General features: G+C 43.0%; 1 protein-coding gene across 1 annotated transcript in view; it reads right to left on the reverse strand.

Moving 5' to 3' along the window:
* Window positions 1-16355, reverse strand: part of ANKS6 (ankyrin repeat and sterile alpha motif domain containing 6) — a gene marked incomplete at its 5' end in the record, with an annotated part of 41396 nt that extends 25041 nt beyond the window's left edge. The window contains 6 exons of the mRNA XM_082277536.1: window positions 1842-1984; window positions 3417-3523; window positions 7055-7259; window positions 9553-9597; window positions 12057-12556; window positions 15994-16355. Coding sequence (XP_082133662.1) covers window positions 1842-1984; window positions 3417-3523; window positions 7055-7259; window positions 9553-9597; window positions 12057-12556; window positions 15994-16355 — 1362 coding nt within the window. The remainder of the gene's footprint in view (window positions 1-1841; window positions 1985-3416; window positions 3524-7054; window positions 7260-9552; window positions 9598-12056; window positions 12557-15993) is intronic.
* Between the last annotated feature and the right edge of the window lie 1217 nt (window positions 16356-17572).

Raw genomic sequence — 17572 nt, forward strand, 5'->3', positions numbered from 1 at the left:
ATTTATATAGTTCTTATAAAAATGAAGGTGACCACTGGACAAGAATCAATCAACTTAATGGACAACATAAGAGATGTAGGTTAAATCAGGAGGAAAAAAATTCTGACCCCAAAAAACAACAAGTAGTGGAATTGGGTGCTGATGGAGACCATGGGATGAGGTGAAAGAAGAGGTGAACCAAATGTCTGTCAAAGATGTTCTTGGCATGTTTATTCAGTCTCCACATATAAAGGCAAGTTAGGCTCATTAATTCCCTCTCGCTTTCACATTCCCATGATCCTGCAGACCCCACATTCAGACACTTGCACTGATCTAGACAGAAAAATGCTGTACTGGCAGAGTCGCCAGTATCTTTTGTTTACAGTTCCAGCTCACCACAGAGCAGTTGTCCACATGGAAACACCGCTGCTACAAAACCCAGGAGAGGTTCTTCTCTCCAGCCCTTTCTCCACATGCTGGCCCAAAGAGACATAACTGTTATGACACTGCCCTCCACCCAGAAAATCTGAAAATGTAATTTTTACCCTCTTTGAGCTTTTGTATGAAGAGTAAGATACGTAACATACTCATGGTCAGACGAGCTGATTAATAGTGTGATGGAAGCATGGACTATTCCATCACTTAAGCAGTGATGGAAGAATGGACTATATTGGCTTCCAGATTATATTTATTTTAGAACTATACAGAACACAATTTCTTCTGAGTAAGTACTTGATTATGACTAGTAAGTCCTGTAATAATTTGTAGTTCTGAGACTAAATACTTATACAAACCAGGATATTAAATTTGTGTCAACACTCCTGTGTATATCCTTATCAATGAAAAATCTTTTTTATTTCATCTCACAATCTTTTATGACCCTAATTCAAGCCTTTGTGTCATAAAACTGCAATCCAATCCACTGTTGATCTGTATTCCATAAAGCCAAAAGCTAATCTGAAAATTTCCCATCTAAATAAAATAGGTCCATCTAAATTGATAATGAAGTTGTATCATATTGAATAATAGCATAATCATATAAAAACAACCACATGTTCCTTCATAGTTAAAACTGCAAAAACAGATTTGGGCAGAACTTTAAATGGTCTTTAAAATTCATGTCAAAAATAGCCTGGAAATTAACATGCGTGTTTTCAAGATCCTAGTAATATTTATACATAAAGGACGACAACATGGACTCCAGGAAATTCTGAGGTACACCATAATTAAAGATTATTCACCTAAATAAACTGATGCCTGGAAATAGGCAACAAGAACAGCAACGACAACAAAACTCTTTTTCCTACTCTTTTGCAAACAGACAGGGTAAGATGCAGTATCTTTAAGTGGCATACTCTTGTTCTAACTCCATGTTGCTTCCCACTGGACCACCACCAGTTTTGAGTTAAGGATACAGCATGCCAGAGGACACGTAAGTCTCAAGTGCATGCTCCTCCACTACTCTTCATATTAAAATCTCTACTATGATCTTTTTAATTTTCAGTGCCAATAGCCTGTTTCCATTTATGGCTATAAAGGAGCCTACCCTCTGTCCAAATTTAAAAGCAAGATGATAATGGAAATTGAGTTCCAAACTTACGAACATGGTACCTTCCGCTTAATCATGAGATCTGTTTCTAGGCACTGAAATGATTCAATGCAAACTCTTCCCATTGCCTTGCCATCTGACAAAAAGGAAGTTGGACACATGCTATGCTCCACAAACCAGAATGCACCATCAACAAGGAATTCAGACAACAAACCCAGTTACATATTAGATCCAAAATACTTCTTACCCATTACTTTCTCTGCTTACACATTACAGGAATTAATGAGTTTTTATCAAGAATGAATATATTTACCTTTAGGCCTCCCTTGTCATCTGGCAACATTGGGATGTTTAAGGATTGCCTACTTCTGGAACAAGGCAGAGATGATCTGTTGTTCAGTTTATTCTTGTCTTTATCCATGCATGCTGATGCCAATAACCTTACAAGCTCTGTGTCTAAAAGAAAGCAAATTAAGATAATGTTTGGTCTGTTTTGCTTTCCCAAATTACAACCAATACACCAACACTTTCCCTGTAAATCCCATATAAGTAGCAACTGATCTATCTCTCAAACACAAAGCACATGAACCCCCAAACCTTCTTTCTTTCTTGACCTATTTTCCCATGCCTTCTCCCCACACTGTGGGCTGCAGTCTTATCACCTCTCTAAAGGTATTTATCAATATAAATAAGCATCCTATTCAGTTGGAATCATGTGACTACATGTGACCAAGTGAACTGCCTCCTCTTGCACTTTGTACAAGTTAAGAACAATATTGTGATGCTCCCTTTTCTCACCTGACACAGAAGAGAGTAGAGAAAAATGAATATTCTTTCTTCAAGCGTAGGTTGCAGAAAAGAAGTTCGAAAGTAAATCCCAAAGAGAAAGAAGATGTTCAGCCTGGACAATGAAGGGACTGAAAAGAAATGGTAAGAAAAAAGATGGACAAAAAAGAATTAAGAAATATAAAGTAAGAGGAAGAAAAAAAGAACAAGCACGACAGAAGACAGGAAAGAAAAAAAAAATTCTGTAAATCTGCATTTTGTACAGCAGTCAGGGAGAATTTTCAGAAGGGCAGACAGAACTGACCGAGAGAGAAAGAAGTAACAAGACGAACTATTCTATCACAGAAGTTAGTTCTAAAATAATTCACTGTATTTATTGTCTAAAATGCTGTACTATTAGTGATCTACTTTTGACAAGGAAAATAATCTGCTAGTAACCAAAACCACCACGTGTGTAAATTCAGAGACTTTATTAGCAGTAATGGGTTTTGGTTTCAGATAAATCAATTCAAGTACCAAGGATGGTTAACAATATCAAATAATGTATGCTAAACAAACTACAACAAAAACTAAATGTGTTTCATTCAAGCCTCCCCAAAACACACTACCTTGTTCCACAGCACTTCCATACAAACAACCTGAACCCTGAGGTGTGATTTATTCTCAGCCTTTACAGAACTAGTGAGAGGTTCAGCTAGGAGTTCCCTAGTTTTGTTCTGACTGTGCTCTTTATCCTGTCCCTTTGTTGCTCTTTACCAAGGGGCAATTTCTAGCTCCAGCTCACAGCTCTGTGCTAATGACACCACAGAATACAAGTGCCCCCACAATCAAATCCCATTCAGCTGGCTCTGGTGACACAAACAGCACAGTTTTCAGAAACAAAGACAAGAGGAATACACAAAATTTGTTATTCCATAAACGTATGCATTCATCTAACCAATTAACTCAAACCCCACCATTTTCACACATTGTCCTTTCTTGGTCCAGTCCAGCCTGGACAGCAGAGGATAGTTCCCAGCAACTGCAATGTATTTTCTAGATTGGAAAGAATGTATATTTGTTTATGTTGTACATTTCTCCAGAACATTTTGAAATAGCATACCTGGATCATTCAGCAGCATTATCAGGTCAAAAGCTGTGTATCCATTTCTTGCACGACGGTTAACGTCAGCTCCTTGATTTAACAAATACTTTACAACATTTTTGTTTCTTTAAGGGAAGGAAAAAAGGCATTGATCATGTTAAAGGACAAGTAAGTGAAGAAAGAAGCCCCAAATACTCCATTTTCAACCTTTTGTAACATTGCCCCTCAATTAGAGATCAGTTTTACACATTCTACAGCTAACCTAGTGTAAAATTTGTTCACAAGCTCTTCAGAAGCTCCCACAAGTCCTTTGTCAGTCACTGTTTACTCACTACGAAGTACATTAATCAACATGCAGAAAGTCAGCCTTAAAAGCCTAATTTGAATAATCAGTTTCTTAAGCTGATCCTGTGGAAGTGACTGCAATATGTTGCTATACACCTTCCCAATGAAAGCCATTAATGCCTAAGGCAGTAAAGCAGATGGAACGACAAAGGTCAGTTCAATAGTCATCAGATGTCATCACTAATACTTCAATGTAATGTCATTCTCACAACTCACACATTAAGAAATTGCATACAGAAACGTCAAATTGACTGAAGATAATTTATAAACTTCAAACAGTACTTCACTTAATTACAGCTATAAATTATATAATTGAGAAGGCACATTATCACTTCCTTGAGGCATTTAAAATGCAAAAAACAATCAGCATTAAATGTCAGCCAACACAAACACCTTCTAACAAAAGCTCTTCAAAGCTAGCTGCGTAAAAGACACTCATCCTCCCATTCCAGTTAGCCCCTCTCCCCTCTGATACACCTGAGTAAGTAAGCAGATACACCTGAGTAAGTAATCACAATGCCTTGTGATTTAAAAACAATACTTGATTCAGCCTATGAAATAACTGAACAAACAACAAAGCCAGGGAACATATATTTAATACAAAACTCTCGAGCAGCAACTGGTCTTGTATAAAAACAAACTCTGACATGCATCAGCAACACAGAGAAAAAACATTCTCAAGCACCCACAGATAACTACGAATTCTGATAATGAAGCTGACAAATGGATCCCAACATCTCCACTTCAGAGCACCACTTCTTATCATACAGATGACATTTTCATTCCTGAATTTACTCCACACAAAATCAGCCTAAAATGGAGGAGGATTGTTACTCCTCTCTTTTTACAAAAATTCTGCTTATCATCACCACAGCTCCTCTGCATACTTCCTATTTTCTCTTCTTTAAAACTATCGTACCTCCATCCTATTTTCCAGTACTATACCTTGAAGACACATAGAGACACAATTTTTAGTGCCTCTGGCTCACAGAGATCTTGTGTGCTCCCTCCTTCAAGCCCAAGACCCTTTGCACTATTGGTGGTCCTGAGGAAGGGTTAGCTAAGGCTCTGTGAAGGCTAAAGATTTACAGATTTTATGAAAATTTGCAACTCTCCATGATAAGAAAAAGGCTCAGATGCAAAGTATAGAGTTACAAGGGTAAGTATTTATTTATGCACGAGGTGTTCCAGCCACATTGGGGCACTCTGAATGTGGCTTTACACACAGGGCTCTTGTACACTTCAAGTGTATTACTAACACTGGTACTATGGTTGCTCATCACAGTAAAACTTAGCACAGCAACTTCTGTTCTGTACTTCTGCAGCATTCTTGCTGCTCATCTATTGATCCAGATCTCCCTGGAGTCAGTCCTGCTGTCATTACTTACCTATGACACCAGACAACACTGAGAGGGTTTCATAGATGGCTGTGACGCTGGCATTATCTTGCATGACTAGGGTATCTTTTATCCTTCATGGATAGTTTTGTTTCCAAGAGATCACGCCCTTATTTCCAGGGCTGGGACATCCTCCTGGTCTTTTCACTCAGCTGGTGTCCTTTAGTTAGCTTTACTTAAGCATGAACAATACCAAAGACCCCTAAAATTCCACTACCTCAAACATTAAGCATATTAACAAAATTAATTAACCAAGTTTCATACTATGAAGACTGACTGATATATTAGGGAAGGGAAATTTCATACCCCAGTCCTCCATTAAACTCAACAGCCAGTGTCTGAACACATGCAGGACTTAGCTTTGTGTGTGCTTACACAGACAAGAGAAGTACCTGAGTACCAGCAAGGGGACATGCCAGCAGCCCTGCACACCACTTTGTGCTAGCTGCTTCTATTCCAGCTGGTGCTGGGTGACTGCTGCTAAGTGAAACAGCTGCACCAGAAGAACTGATCTTTGCACACTTCTGTGGAATGTCTGTCACTACTATCAATAAAGGTCCCAAGAACTACTTCAGCAAAGTTTCACAAGGCAATGACAACTTGGCCTCCTATTTTTCCTCTTTGTTGCACTTGCACAGTCCAATGAGATCTGCTGACTAAAAACAAAAGCTGGAGCAGAATACTTGCATTTATACAATGACTGCATTACGAGGCAGTGAAGTGAACCTTCACCTTGCTGAGGGCTCATCTACAACAACGGAGAAAAGTTCACCTTCCTAAACTGAATATCCTGTATTCAGACAGGGTTAAGTATACGACAGATATCACATGTGAAGTACCAGCCAGGCCAGTTTCTGGGGTCTGACTCCTAAGCATCTACTTACATTTATGAAGGAGCTTTACAGAAAATGACAATTATTTTCGTTGCATTTCCAAAAACTCCATGAAAACTAAAGGCTGAATAGAAGAACACAGGAACGGTTTTAAGACTGGAAAATAGGGCACATGGAAGGGTGATTGTCTTGAAGTTTCACAACTTCATGTAGGCTTACAACTCTGATAGGAGGGGTGATAGTATCTCTCACAATACTGAAAAACGTCAAAGGATGGAAGATGAAATCTGCACCAAGGCTCCTGGGGACTGCCTGTTGCACTATGTTCCCAGTATTTATTGAGCTTGCTTCAGGTTCCCAAATGCTCCACTCATTCTAAAGTCCAAACATCCCAGAATCACAGAATAAGCTGAATTAGAAGGGATCCACAAGGATCATTGAATCCAACTCCTGGCCCTGCACAGCACCTTCCCCAAGAGTCACAGTATGTCCCTGAGTGCTTTGTTCCAACACTCCTTGAACTCCGTCAGGCTTGGTGCTGTGACCACTTCCCTGGGGAGCCTGTTACAGTGCCCAAACACCTGCTGGGTGAAGAACCTTTTTCTAATATCCCACCTAAACCTCCACAGATACAGCTTCAGGCCATTCCCTCAGGTCCTCTCACTGGTCACCACAGAGAAGAGATCAGTGCCTACCCCTCCTCTTCACCTTATGAGGAAGTTGTAGACTGCAATGAGGTCTCCCCTCAGTCTCCTCCAGGCTGAACAGGCCAAGTGACCTCAGCCACTCCTCACATAGCTTCCCCTCAAGGGCCTCCACCATCTTTGTTGCCCTCCTTTGGACATTCTCTAATTAATAGTTTAATGTCTTTCTTACACTGTGGTGATCAAAATGTGATTCACATCTGCTCCAGAAATCTGAGGCCAGTGCAAGAGTCATGAAAAACTGAGGTCACAAGTCTCTTAGTTTCTTGTAAGACCTCTCTGCTTCTAGAGTCAGTATCAAAAAGGGTTTTTTCTATTGGGGTGTAAGAAAAATTGAACTGCTTTACTGCTAGATACAAAGAGAGCACATATCTTACCCATGGTACGTGGCCTGCATTAGAGCTGTCCAGCCATGAACATTATCTTGCTTATCAATATCAGCCTTTTTCTCAACAAGGAGCTGAACAAGGGGCAGCTGTCCAGTTACAGCCACAATCATTAAAGGAGATGCACCATCAGCATTGGTAATATTAACCTGACTTGGATCTTCATCAACAATCTCTTTAACCAGCTGAAAGTCTCCTGCAAAACAGTAATAAAATGTAACATAAATGAGCAACAGAGAACTGCTTAGCCACTGAATTACTATGTATTTTGATTTGCTGACACTGGTCTGCATTTAGTGGAACTAAAACAGAAAAAAATAAAGTACTAGAGCAACCATAACACTAAAGTTAAGTACCTGTATTGATATTTCCTCTTTTAGTTAATTAGTACATCTTTCCAGCCTACATAAAATTGCATTAGGGTTAGGGTTATTTTCCTCATTTTCTCTACCTATACACTTAAGGTGCAATCCCATTACAAGAATTATTTTCTGAAATGAATGACTAAGGAAGGCTCTATGAACTGCAGTGCATCCTGCCTGTGAAGACACAAATAGGAAATATTTCTATTAAATTGCTGTAAGATGATGTCGTGCAAGGAATACTGATGATGCTGAGGCACCATGATTTGTCCTTCAAAGATCCCTGTTCCATTTCAACAGGCTGAAATCACAGAATCAACGATTTTAGAATCAAAGTAGGTGGGTACAAAGGCACTCTAAGAGGTGGTAGAGGCCACCCCTTGCCTTAAGCAGGTAGAACAACACCCTGTCTCACACTGACCCACAAGTTCCTCTTACAAAGATAGTTCATTGATTCTAAAAACCTTTACTGATGGAATTCCACAACCTCCCAAGGAGTCGGTCTATTCCAATGCTCAACTTTCTTATATTCAGAATGACTTTTTCTTCTGCCTCCAATATTTGAACTACACCTCCAATACAAAACTTCCCTACTCCTTGCTCAAGAGTAAATCATCCTTAGTCATCTTTCCAGCTCTTTAAAAGTTAATCTAATTTTCACCTTTCCACATCAAAGAGCTGGAAGTCACTTGAGTTCTTGTCTAGATTAGGAAAAGCAGCATGAAATGTGTTACTGAATATTATTTGAACAAAGTTGCGGGTTTTTTTCTAAATCTTGAAGTAGGACTGCTTTCAAAAAATATATGAAGTAGTCAGGATTACCTCAAACAGAGAGCTTAAACTCACCCACCTCCTGTATTTTTTTTTTGATGTCCTATGGTAGGCAAAAGCAGGGAAGAAGATAAAAGAAATAAAGATCTCTGTGTGTACCATCACAGGAACATGGGCAAGAACAAGCAAATCATCAACTGCTATGCAAAGGGAAAAATTCTCACCTTTAAAAAAAAACCTTCAGATGGTAAACTGCTTCATGGCAGCTGGAAAGTCAGCCAGAATTCCAGACAAACCTTGCAGGCACTTGAATGCACTCACTGAAACTCACACCCACCAACGCCACTCAGCTAATTTCTTGGATCAGGAATGACAGAAAAGCACAGAACTACTTTTTGTATCTTCCAATTTGGTAAAAGACAGCAGGTGGCTTTTTTAACACAGACCGAGAGCACAGACTTTGTTAAACAGAAACCCTGGAACCTACAGAGACTCCAGAATTTACTTTGAACCCTGGACACTCTTTAACCTAGGGAGTTACTTTTTTAACAGTGCTGCCATCCATAGCCAAGTAAAGAAGTCCAAACCCAGTGTGCTGACCAGTATTCATTTGGCCCCTCCCATGATACTTCTTCTGACCCAGCATTAACATTTGGTAATCTCAAAAATCTAAGGGATACAAGAAGGGCACATGATCACTCCAAAAATCTAACAGACCTGAGGCTTTCCCAGGAAGACATTTTGGTAGATCACATGTGAAGAGTGGGAACAGAAAAATCGTGCTTCCCATGCTAGCAAACAGACATGCTCTGAAGTTAGAAAAACTAGATAGGGTAGAAGAATCACGGCAGTATGTGGGGTATGCCCAGCCACTGCCCTGGAGGGACATCTGCTGAGATAAGGAGATTGTCAATCTCCCAGCAGGACCCCCTCCGGGAAAGCAGCTACTTTCAGTCACTGCGAGAAGACGACAGACCCAGAATCCTCTGGGAGACCCTATGCAGATCCTTTGTAGCCCATTGGCCTTTACCCTCTGACACCCACCCCCTGTATCCCTATAAAGCTAGCTCCCTGCCCCTGCCCAACAATAAAGCTCCTTCCGTGCCGAACAGCTATCCGGGCCTCTCGTCTCTCTCCCTGGTCTGGCCTGGAGGCTGCCCTGCAGAGCTGAGCTGGAATCACGAGCTGACAATCACCAAAGAGCTGACAGCCTCTGCAAGGGCCCTTCTACCAGCAGCTGAGGGAAGACACTGGGCCTCGGGAAGGCCATTCCTTTAGGGACCATCTCCCCGGACCGGTCACAGCTTCCTCGGTCAGAGCTACTGACCCCTCACCAGCTGTCATAGCAGTACTTACCCAGTTTCAAAGCATGAAAGACATCAGGTTGACTCTTTTCTGTATCTGAAAGAAACAGAAACATTTCTACTAGCAATCAAAAAAAAGCCCAATAATTTCTAGTAAAATTTGTATAGGAAAAACTATTAAAAACTTAAAGTACTATAAAACATATGTTTAGATATACATTTAGTAAGAACAAAGAAAGTATTGACAACTTCTTTATTACCTTTGGGAAGAATGACTCACCTGTATGGTTCTCTGTGCAAAGCTAGAAACTACAATAAGGCACCAGCACAGGCTTTTCAATTTCCATTCTCCATCAGGAAATTGTACTTGGAAACTCTTTTGTTTCCTGCCTGGAAGTCTAAAATACCCACTAAAGAACCACAGTACATATTCTGTGGTCTGGTAAAACCCTCAGTACAACAGTGAACACTCAAATAGTATGGGATCATTTTGAAAGGTGACATAAAAGGAGTTTTACAAGCCGCTCCAGTTTTATTTCCTCTTGAGTATTTCCAGGTTAATTTGCAAAGGTCACAAAAATAATAATGTCAATTTACCTACAGCTTGCTACTTGTGAATTAATATCCTTCAGCTCCCAGATAACCATCCATAGTAAGAACTGTAATTATTACAAATGGTAATATTTTGACTGAATAATCTTTTTTTGATGTAGCTTAACAGTGCTTTGAAACTTCTGACACTATATAAGATGAGAAAAAATAGTGATGTGTTTCTCACCTTCCACTGAGGCCAGAAAAATGTATCGTCCTCTATCTTCCAAATTATTATGGACACTACAGAATCAATGGGGTAACAAGATTTTATGGAAAACAAGGAGACACTGAGAGATTTCGTGAGCCCAATTCTGTCATTTTTATGAAACACAGAAAAGGTTCATGTTCACAGCTTGACTCCAAAGGAAGTCATCTTAATATGCTGAACAAAACCAATTGCTGAAAAGCCCAAAATACTCCAAGAAACTCTTATTTTAAGACCAGGAAAGAGAGTGATGGGTCCTACGTTTTCTCCTGATTCAGAAACTGCTCTTACAGAAGGAACTGTGTGTATGAGGTCACCACTGGAAAACAGATTTCAAAAGACTAGTTTAGGAAAGGACCAGGTTCCATACTTGCCATGTGAAAACCCTGGAAGAGAGGCAGCTTCAGGGAGCAGGAGACCATGAGAAGATGCCAGAAGGAAAGATTGCCATCTGGGAAAACCTGTGTAAGGACAGGGACAGAAGGCAGGCAACACCCAAGCCATTCCAGGCAGTTCTGAATTTGCTACTGAGAACAGCCCTGAGAAGAGAGCTGCTTTCTCCTGGGAGGCAATCTGCCCTATCTATGGCAATGGATCAGAAGAAAAGTTCTTTTTTTTCCTGTCTCCATATGACAGAAATGATCTTTCTTCTTTACAGGATATTCAAGACTCCAGCACTAGGAGAAGGCTGAAGTATGGTCAAAAACCAATGCAAAAATTTGTGTGGAAGAGTAACATTTTTACTCCCCTCTCTGCCCAAATGAGTTACTACCCTCCTGCTGATGGAAATTCCCCCTCAGCACAGGTGACAAACATTAATCTGCTTTAAAGCAAGTCCAGTATCCTCACTTAAACAGAGTCCTTCAATACTTTAAGTCGTATGACCACAGAAGGTTTTGAAGACTCTTGAGGCCAACTCAGCCTGCACGTACATCCTGTACATGTAAACATGTGGGCACTAGTGAATTCCATGGATCTCTGGTTCTGTCTACTGTAACCAACTTATGTCTGTCCTCAAGAGACTGGTCATGAGCAAACATGTACAGTGAATCAGTTCTGCCTGGCAGCATGGCTGTATGAAAGCTCAGGAGTTCCAACTTAACCTGTAAGTCAATATCTGAGTTAACACCTTCTCTACAGCAGAAACAGACGCCTGATTTTTGTTCTTACATCTTCAAGTACAAGGGAAGCTTGACCTGCAGAAATGACACCAAATATAGACAACAAGTTCAGGGATTGTGGACATGTCCACATGGCAGTAGAATACAGACATAAATAGGTAAGATTTAAGGAAGTTTATATGGGTACCACAAGTGGCATAGAGTCTAAAGTGGACTATCCTACCGTGCAGACTTTCTGCCACCATGGCTGGATGGGTGGTAGCACCTGCAAAAGGATCTTTCTAGAGCTAGCCACATGCTTATATTTTATAGCAAGCAGTCCAAAGCTGGAAAATCCAGATGCAGCTCTTCCAAACCCTCTTGTTAAACACTTCCCACTGCTGGTTTGCATAAATTTCTTGAAAAGTGTCCCCAAAACAGCCACATAAAGACAGGAATCTTATCCTGCTAACATGGAAAAAATCTGCTGAAGTTGGGCACTTGTACCTCAGCTGAAGTAGGTGTGCCTACTCCAACATTTTTAAAATCCAGCTGCAAATTACAAAGAACATCATGTACATACAAAATAAGCTCCTCAATTTCTAAATACACAATCAGAACTGCAAGAAAGTGAAACAAAAACATAACATTCCATACCTGCCTGAGGTCTGATCGTTGTGAGAGATTCCAAATAGTCCTTCATGTCTTTGTGCTTGAAGCCAACAGAGATGTCAAAAGGTGTTTTATGTAGTACATTCAAGTGATCAGGATTGGCACCTTTCTCCACGAGCTGCTGTGCCAAGCTCACCTTTCCACTAACGGCTGCCAGCATTAAAGGACTCCAGCCCATCGTCTTTACAGTGTAGTTACAATCAGCTCCCCAGTCCAATAGCAGGTGTACCACTGCCTCATGTCCATGCTGAGCACCTGCCATCAGTGGAGTGATATCGGGAAGGTCGTCTCTGCTGCTGTGAAGTACATTTGTGCTAAAATGGTCATAATTGTCCACAAAAGCTCCGGATTCCAGCAACAATTTCACCATGCTGACATGGCCACCTCTGGAGGCCATTGTGAGGACACTGGCTCCTAACTTGTTCTGTGCATTGAGATCAGCACCATTCTCCAGCAAGATGTGGGCCACGCTTAGATGTCCAAACCTTGGGAGAAAGAGAGTAGAGGAGATTTAACACCTTGGATTGCAAAAACCAACATACCCTGAACCCAGAAAACTTTGTTACCAAATTGGTGTATTGAGTAATATATACACTATGAGGGATCATACACACATCACTGAATGTGACAATGGCACCTTGCTGGAGGAGAGCAATCATCAGCTGAGGACTGTAAATTAAACCATTCCACATGTACCAGTGACCATGCTCATAAAGCAGGCACCTATTGCAGAGGATGGTCTGACCAAAGCATTAAAATGCCCACCTCATTTTCTGCTTCATGGCACCAACTCATAACTTCCATGAAACAGAGAGTCACTTTCATCCTCTTATTTCCAGAGCTGTATCACATTGAAGGATCAAAGCCAGTTTGTTTCCAGGGATCTTAATTAAGTACCCTCATTACTACTGAACAGAAATAAAAACTGCAAAGAGTCAGTGCTAACTAAGGGGAAAAAAAGACCATTTTATGAACTGGATAGTCAGTCTTTTATTTGCATTATCCCTCGTTTTCTACTTGTGAACCACCAATGAACTCCCACAATGGAAGAAGACTCCGTGAATACAGACACGTGCCCATGAAGCTCAGAGAACATGGTGAGTGGCCACTACTTTTGTAAAGTTAGCTGAAATTCCCTCAACACCAAGGGGACCAGAGGCAATCTTTAAGAGAAATGGCTCTACTAGCAGAGTGCGACAATTGGCCACATGAACGGCCTCCCCTAAAACAATCAATAGAAAGCATTCTGCTCCTCAGCCAGACAGACCAGCAGGGGGGAAGTGTCTACACAGTTCAGCCCAACACCGAGCACCAAAACTGAGCAACCAGAAGAATTACTTTCAAGAAACCAAGGTGCTTGAGTTGGCTTACAGCCACATATTCCTTCCTGATAATTGGGGATACCCAGTGTGTAAGTTGACACAAGCAGGCAGCCAGAACAACCACAAACTCACTCGGCTAGAATGCAAAGAGGCAATTTATTTGTTACCTCATGAACCTGGGGATGCCCAAAGAAACACACAGGCAGAGACACACAAGTGGAGAAGCATGCATCATTACCAGTTCATGCTAAAGAATCACTGGCCTGCAGTTCACACAGGCTTATCAAGAATTATTCCTGGCTACAAGGTCAGTTGAGTGATTTACCATTCTCCTTGACAGTCTTGTGGTTTTTAACCCACTCCTTCCAACACCCAGCACTGTGGTGATGAGCACACAGCAACTGGTAATGGGTGTGCCATGGTATCTTGTGATTCGACTTTGTTGCAGTTGCTGTGTCAGGCTTGTGCTATCATTTTGAGAGACTGCTGCATTACTAGGCCAAATTAAAACCCTGTGTAACATCAAATATCTTCCAATAAGGAAACTTGGCACTAAACCCTCCTTGTGTGGAATATCTACGAGAACTTGGTCAGAGTACTGAACTCTGACACCAGTTTTACCAGCAACCCAGTTTTGATATCTCTTGACTATCAGAGGCGCTGGTAGTTTGTCAGTAAGCAAAAGACAATCGTGCAAGCCAGTTATCTGTGAGAAAATGGAAACCCTTTACTGTTCCCCAGCTGAAGAACCCCACATTTTGATAAATGTAATACCTTGTCAAGATGTGTGCCTCGTGCTCTTGCTGCGGGCATCATGCACTACTATATGCTTGTGCACACTGCGCTTAGCACAACCCAACTTTGACACTGAAAGCAGCCTTTGTACACTACAGCAAAGCAAACGTTAGTCAAGGAAACCCCAAAGAATGCTACTAACCACTTAGAGCAAACAGGAGCCCCAGAGTCCCTAGTTTCCTTCCAGAAACTACACAGTTGCAGGAGGAAGCCTCTGGGGTCTGTCTACTCCCTAGGCCTACCCTGGTAGACCTCACTGCATCACCTCAGTAGAGCCTGCAACCCCTGCACATGGTTAATTTTATGCATATATGCTACCTCCTGTCCAATTTCAATAGGGCTAATTACAGCCAGAAAATTAAACATCTATATAAGTCTGAAGCCTACCTTTGATCAAACACTGTATTTCCTTTCTAGTTATCCATTAAAAAGAGGAACATGCTCTTCTACTTTATGCTTTCTCCACAGATTTCAACAATATATACAGTACTTTGCAAATGTCAGCCAGTGATTTCTTGAAATCAGTGAGAGAGTTATAGTCATCTGACGTTATTGTTTTTAGGGAATGAGCATATGGTTTTCATTAAGGAGGAAAAAAAAAAATCTAAGACTGTTTCTGCAACTTATTTTCTTTTTTTTTTTTTTTAACCTTCATAAAATAACAAAATTGTTGAACCTTGTCTTCCTTGTTCTTACTGGGAAACCAGCTGTATGACTCATTCTTTGGGAACTTTCTATGGCCATTAGTTGAAAAGAGAAATGTTGACTTTGAAACAGATTCTTTTCTTCCAAGTATTTTAATGTTATGAAATTTTAAAAAAGAGACCAAAACAAAAAAAAAAAAAACATTTCTTCTCTCAATTAAGCATTCAGTTATTATAGAACAGCAATGCCCTCCAACCCTGCAAAACACACCTATGGGCCCAAGGTGTGCTTATAGGAATAAAGACAAGCACCAACTCCAGTATTAGCAACACGGGAACCTCCCACAGCTCAGCAGTGGGTCATGCAAAGCACAGTATCACTGACCCAGAAAATAACCCAGTTTTGTCATTAAAAACCCTCAGCAATGATTTTCCATATCCTCCAGCAAGCCACCTAAGAAAACATGGGAAAGCCAAGTGAAATTAACTGTTTCTGTTCGCTTCAGTATGCTTTACATCAGATGTGAGTTTTCAACAAGTAGGTAAGACACATATATACGAAAAAAACAAAACCAAAAAACCCATGGAAAATTAAGTAAGGCTACGTGCGTATACCTGGTGTTATAGAGGGGAGCAATGTTTTGTGTTCACATTATCTCCAATTTTGCACTGGCTTAACCAAGAAGTAGAGTGCACTGCTTCAAACGCCACATTCCTACTACGAAAAGATAATTCCTAATGCCCCTAATGCATAACACTTAGCCAACTCTACACTCGGCAGCCCCTTCTCACCCACCCCCAGGGACGGGAACAGGTGACCACTCGGATCCCCTCAGGACAACTCCGGGATCCACCGACAACGACCGACCGCGGCCTTCAACATGGCGCCAGCCCCCTCTCCCACGCTGATTCTCCCGGAGCTCCCCGGCGCTCCCGAGCGCCCTCCCTCGGTCCGGGGACCGCAGTTCGGAGGGCGAGGGAGATCAGCGCCTGCGGCAGCCCGAGGGCGGAGAAGGCTGAGCCTCGGCGGCCCTCCCTCCCTCCCTCCCTTCCCCGCCCCGGGGCTGCTGCCGACTAGGCCGGTGCCCCGCGGCGAGGCGGGATGGCGGCCGGAGACGCACCCCCTCCACCGCGGCCCTGATCCCTCCCTCTCTCCCGTACCTGGCCGCTTGCATGAGGGGGCTCCATCCGTAGTGGTTCCTGCTCTGCACCGAGGCACCCTTCCGCAGCAGGAACCGCACCAGCTGCTCGTGGCCCCCCGCCGCGGCGAACTGCAGCCCCGTGTTACCGGCCTCGTCCGTGCAGTCCACGGGCACGGGGGAAGCCGGCGGGGACGACGCTTCACTGCGGGGCTCCGCCGCCGCCGCCTCCTCGGGGCCGCATGAGGAGGAAGAGGGGGGCCCCGGATCGGCGGAGCCGCCGCCACCGGACAGCCCCAAGAGGCGTCGGGCGGTCTCGCAATCGCCCTGCTCGCAGGCGCGGAGGAAGAGCTGGACCTGGGGGGGCACCCCGCACTCCCCCATGGGCAGCGCTGCCGGGCCCCGAGCGGCTCGGCCGCCCGCGACCGCCGCCGCCGGCTCGGCGGCCGCCGGGAAGGCAGCGGGGAGGAGGGGACTCAGCTGGCGGGAGGAGGCCGGCCCAGGGCGGCCGCAGCGCCCCGGCCGCTCTCAGCACGGCGCGAAGGGGGAGCCGGGCTGCGCCGCGCTCCGCGGAGCCGGCGAGGGTTATTCCAGCCTCGGCCGGGGCGCTCGGCGCCTCTCTTGCCCTGCTGGCAGCCCCAGCGGTGCCCCACGGCTCCTGCCCCCTTCCGCAGGGGACTTCTGCCCGCTGGGCTGCAGCCGTTTTCCGCTCCGTTCTGACTGGCACGCAATTGTCTCCGCATTACGCGTCTTTCTGCCCGGGGTCATGGCAGCAGGCCTTCGCTATGGGGCTTACTCCCTCTCACCTGATACAACAGCCCCTTTTTCTGGCTTCACAACGTGACTTACTACAGCGTGGCGCGGTCCTTCCGTCAGCCCCCCTCTGCATACATGATACTTCAGCCTTTGCTTGCACTGTCCTACTTTGTGTTTCTTTTAGCTCCAAAGCGGTCTCTCCCTTCAATGAGACACGGGATTCGAAGTTTGGTGTTTCCCCCTACAAACACCCATTTCCCACCTCCTGACAGCACTGATTAGTCTTTCAGTTTAAAATCTTTGAGCATAAAATATGGATTTCTTGTGTGTCTTCAGTTTCAGCCCCCCATGAAATCCTGAAATATTTTCTAGGTTAAACTGATTTACAACACCTAAAGCAAGGCAAAAAAGAAAATAAAAATCTTGAACTTCGTCACTCAAGAATATAGCGTCCTGTCCTTGTAAATTCAGACCGGTAATTTTCTATGAAAATCAATGACTTCAATGGCAGGACAGGGCACTTGTTACAGGGTAGAGGGTTTGGGGATAAGAGGACTAGGAAAATTTACAAGGAGTATAGTAAAACTACCAAATGCCACTAAAATGTAGCAATCCCCTAGTTTTAGGCACTGGCATCCTTATCTTCCAAGTTATACAGCTTTTTGGCTCTGATACACTGCAGAGCCAGCTTGCCAGACCATAATGGCAAAGGGCCAAACAAGTTACACTTGGAGAAAGTCTACAGCAAACAAGAGTCTTGGCTGCAGTTAGGGACACTTTTCCTTTGGGAAAGTACCATTCATAGCAAAGAAAAAATTTGCATATTTACCATTACAGAACTAATA

Source organism: Coloeus monedula (assembly GCF_965178545.1).
Source record: "Coloeus monedula genome assembly, chromosome: 1".
In the NCBI taxonomy this organism is placed as follows: domain Eukaryota; kingdom Metazoa; phylum Chordata; class Aves; order Passeriformes; family Corvidae; genus Coloeus; species Coloeus monedula.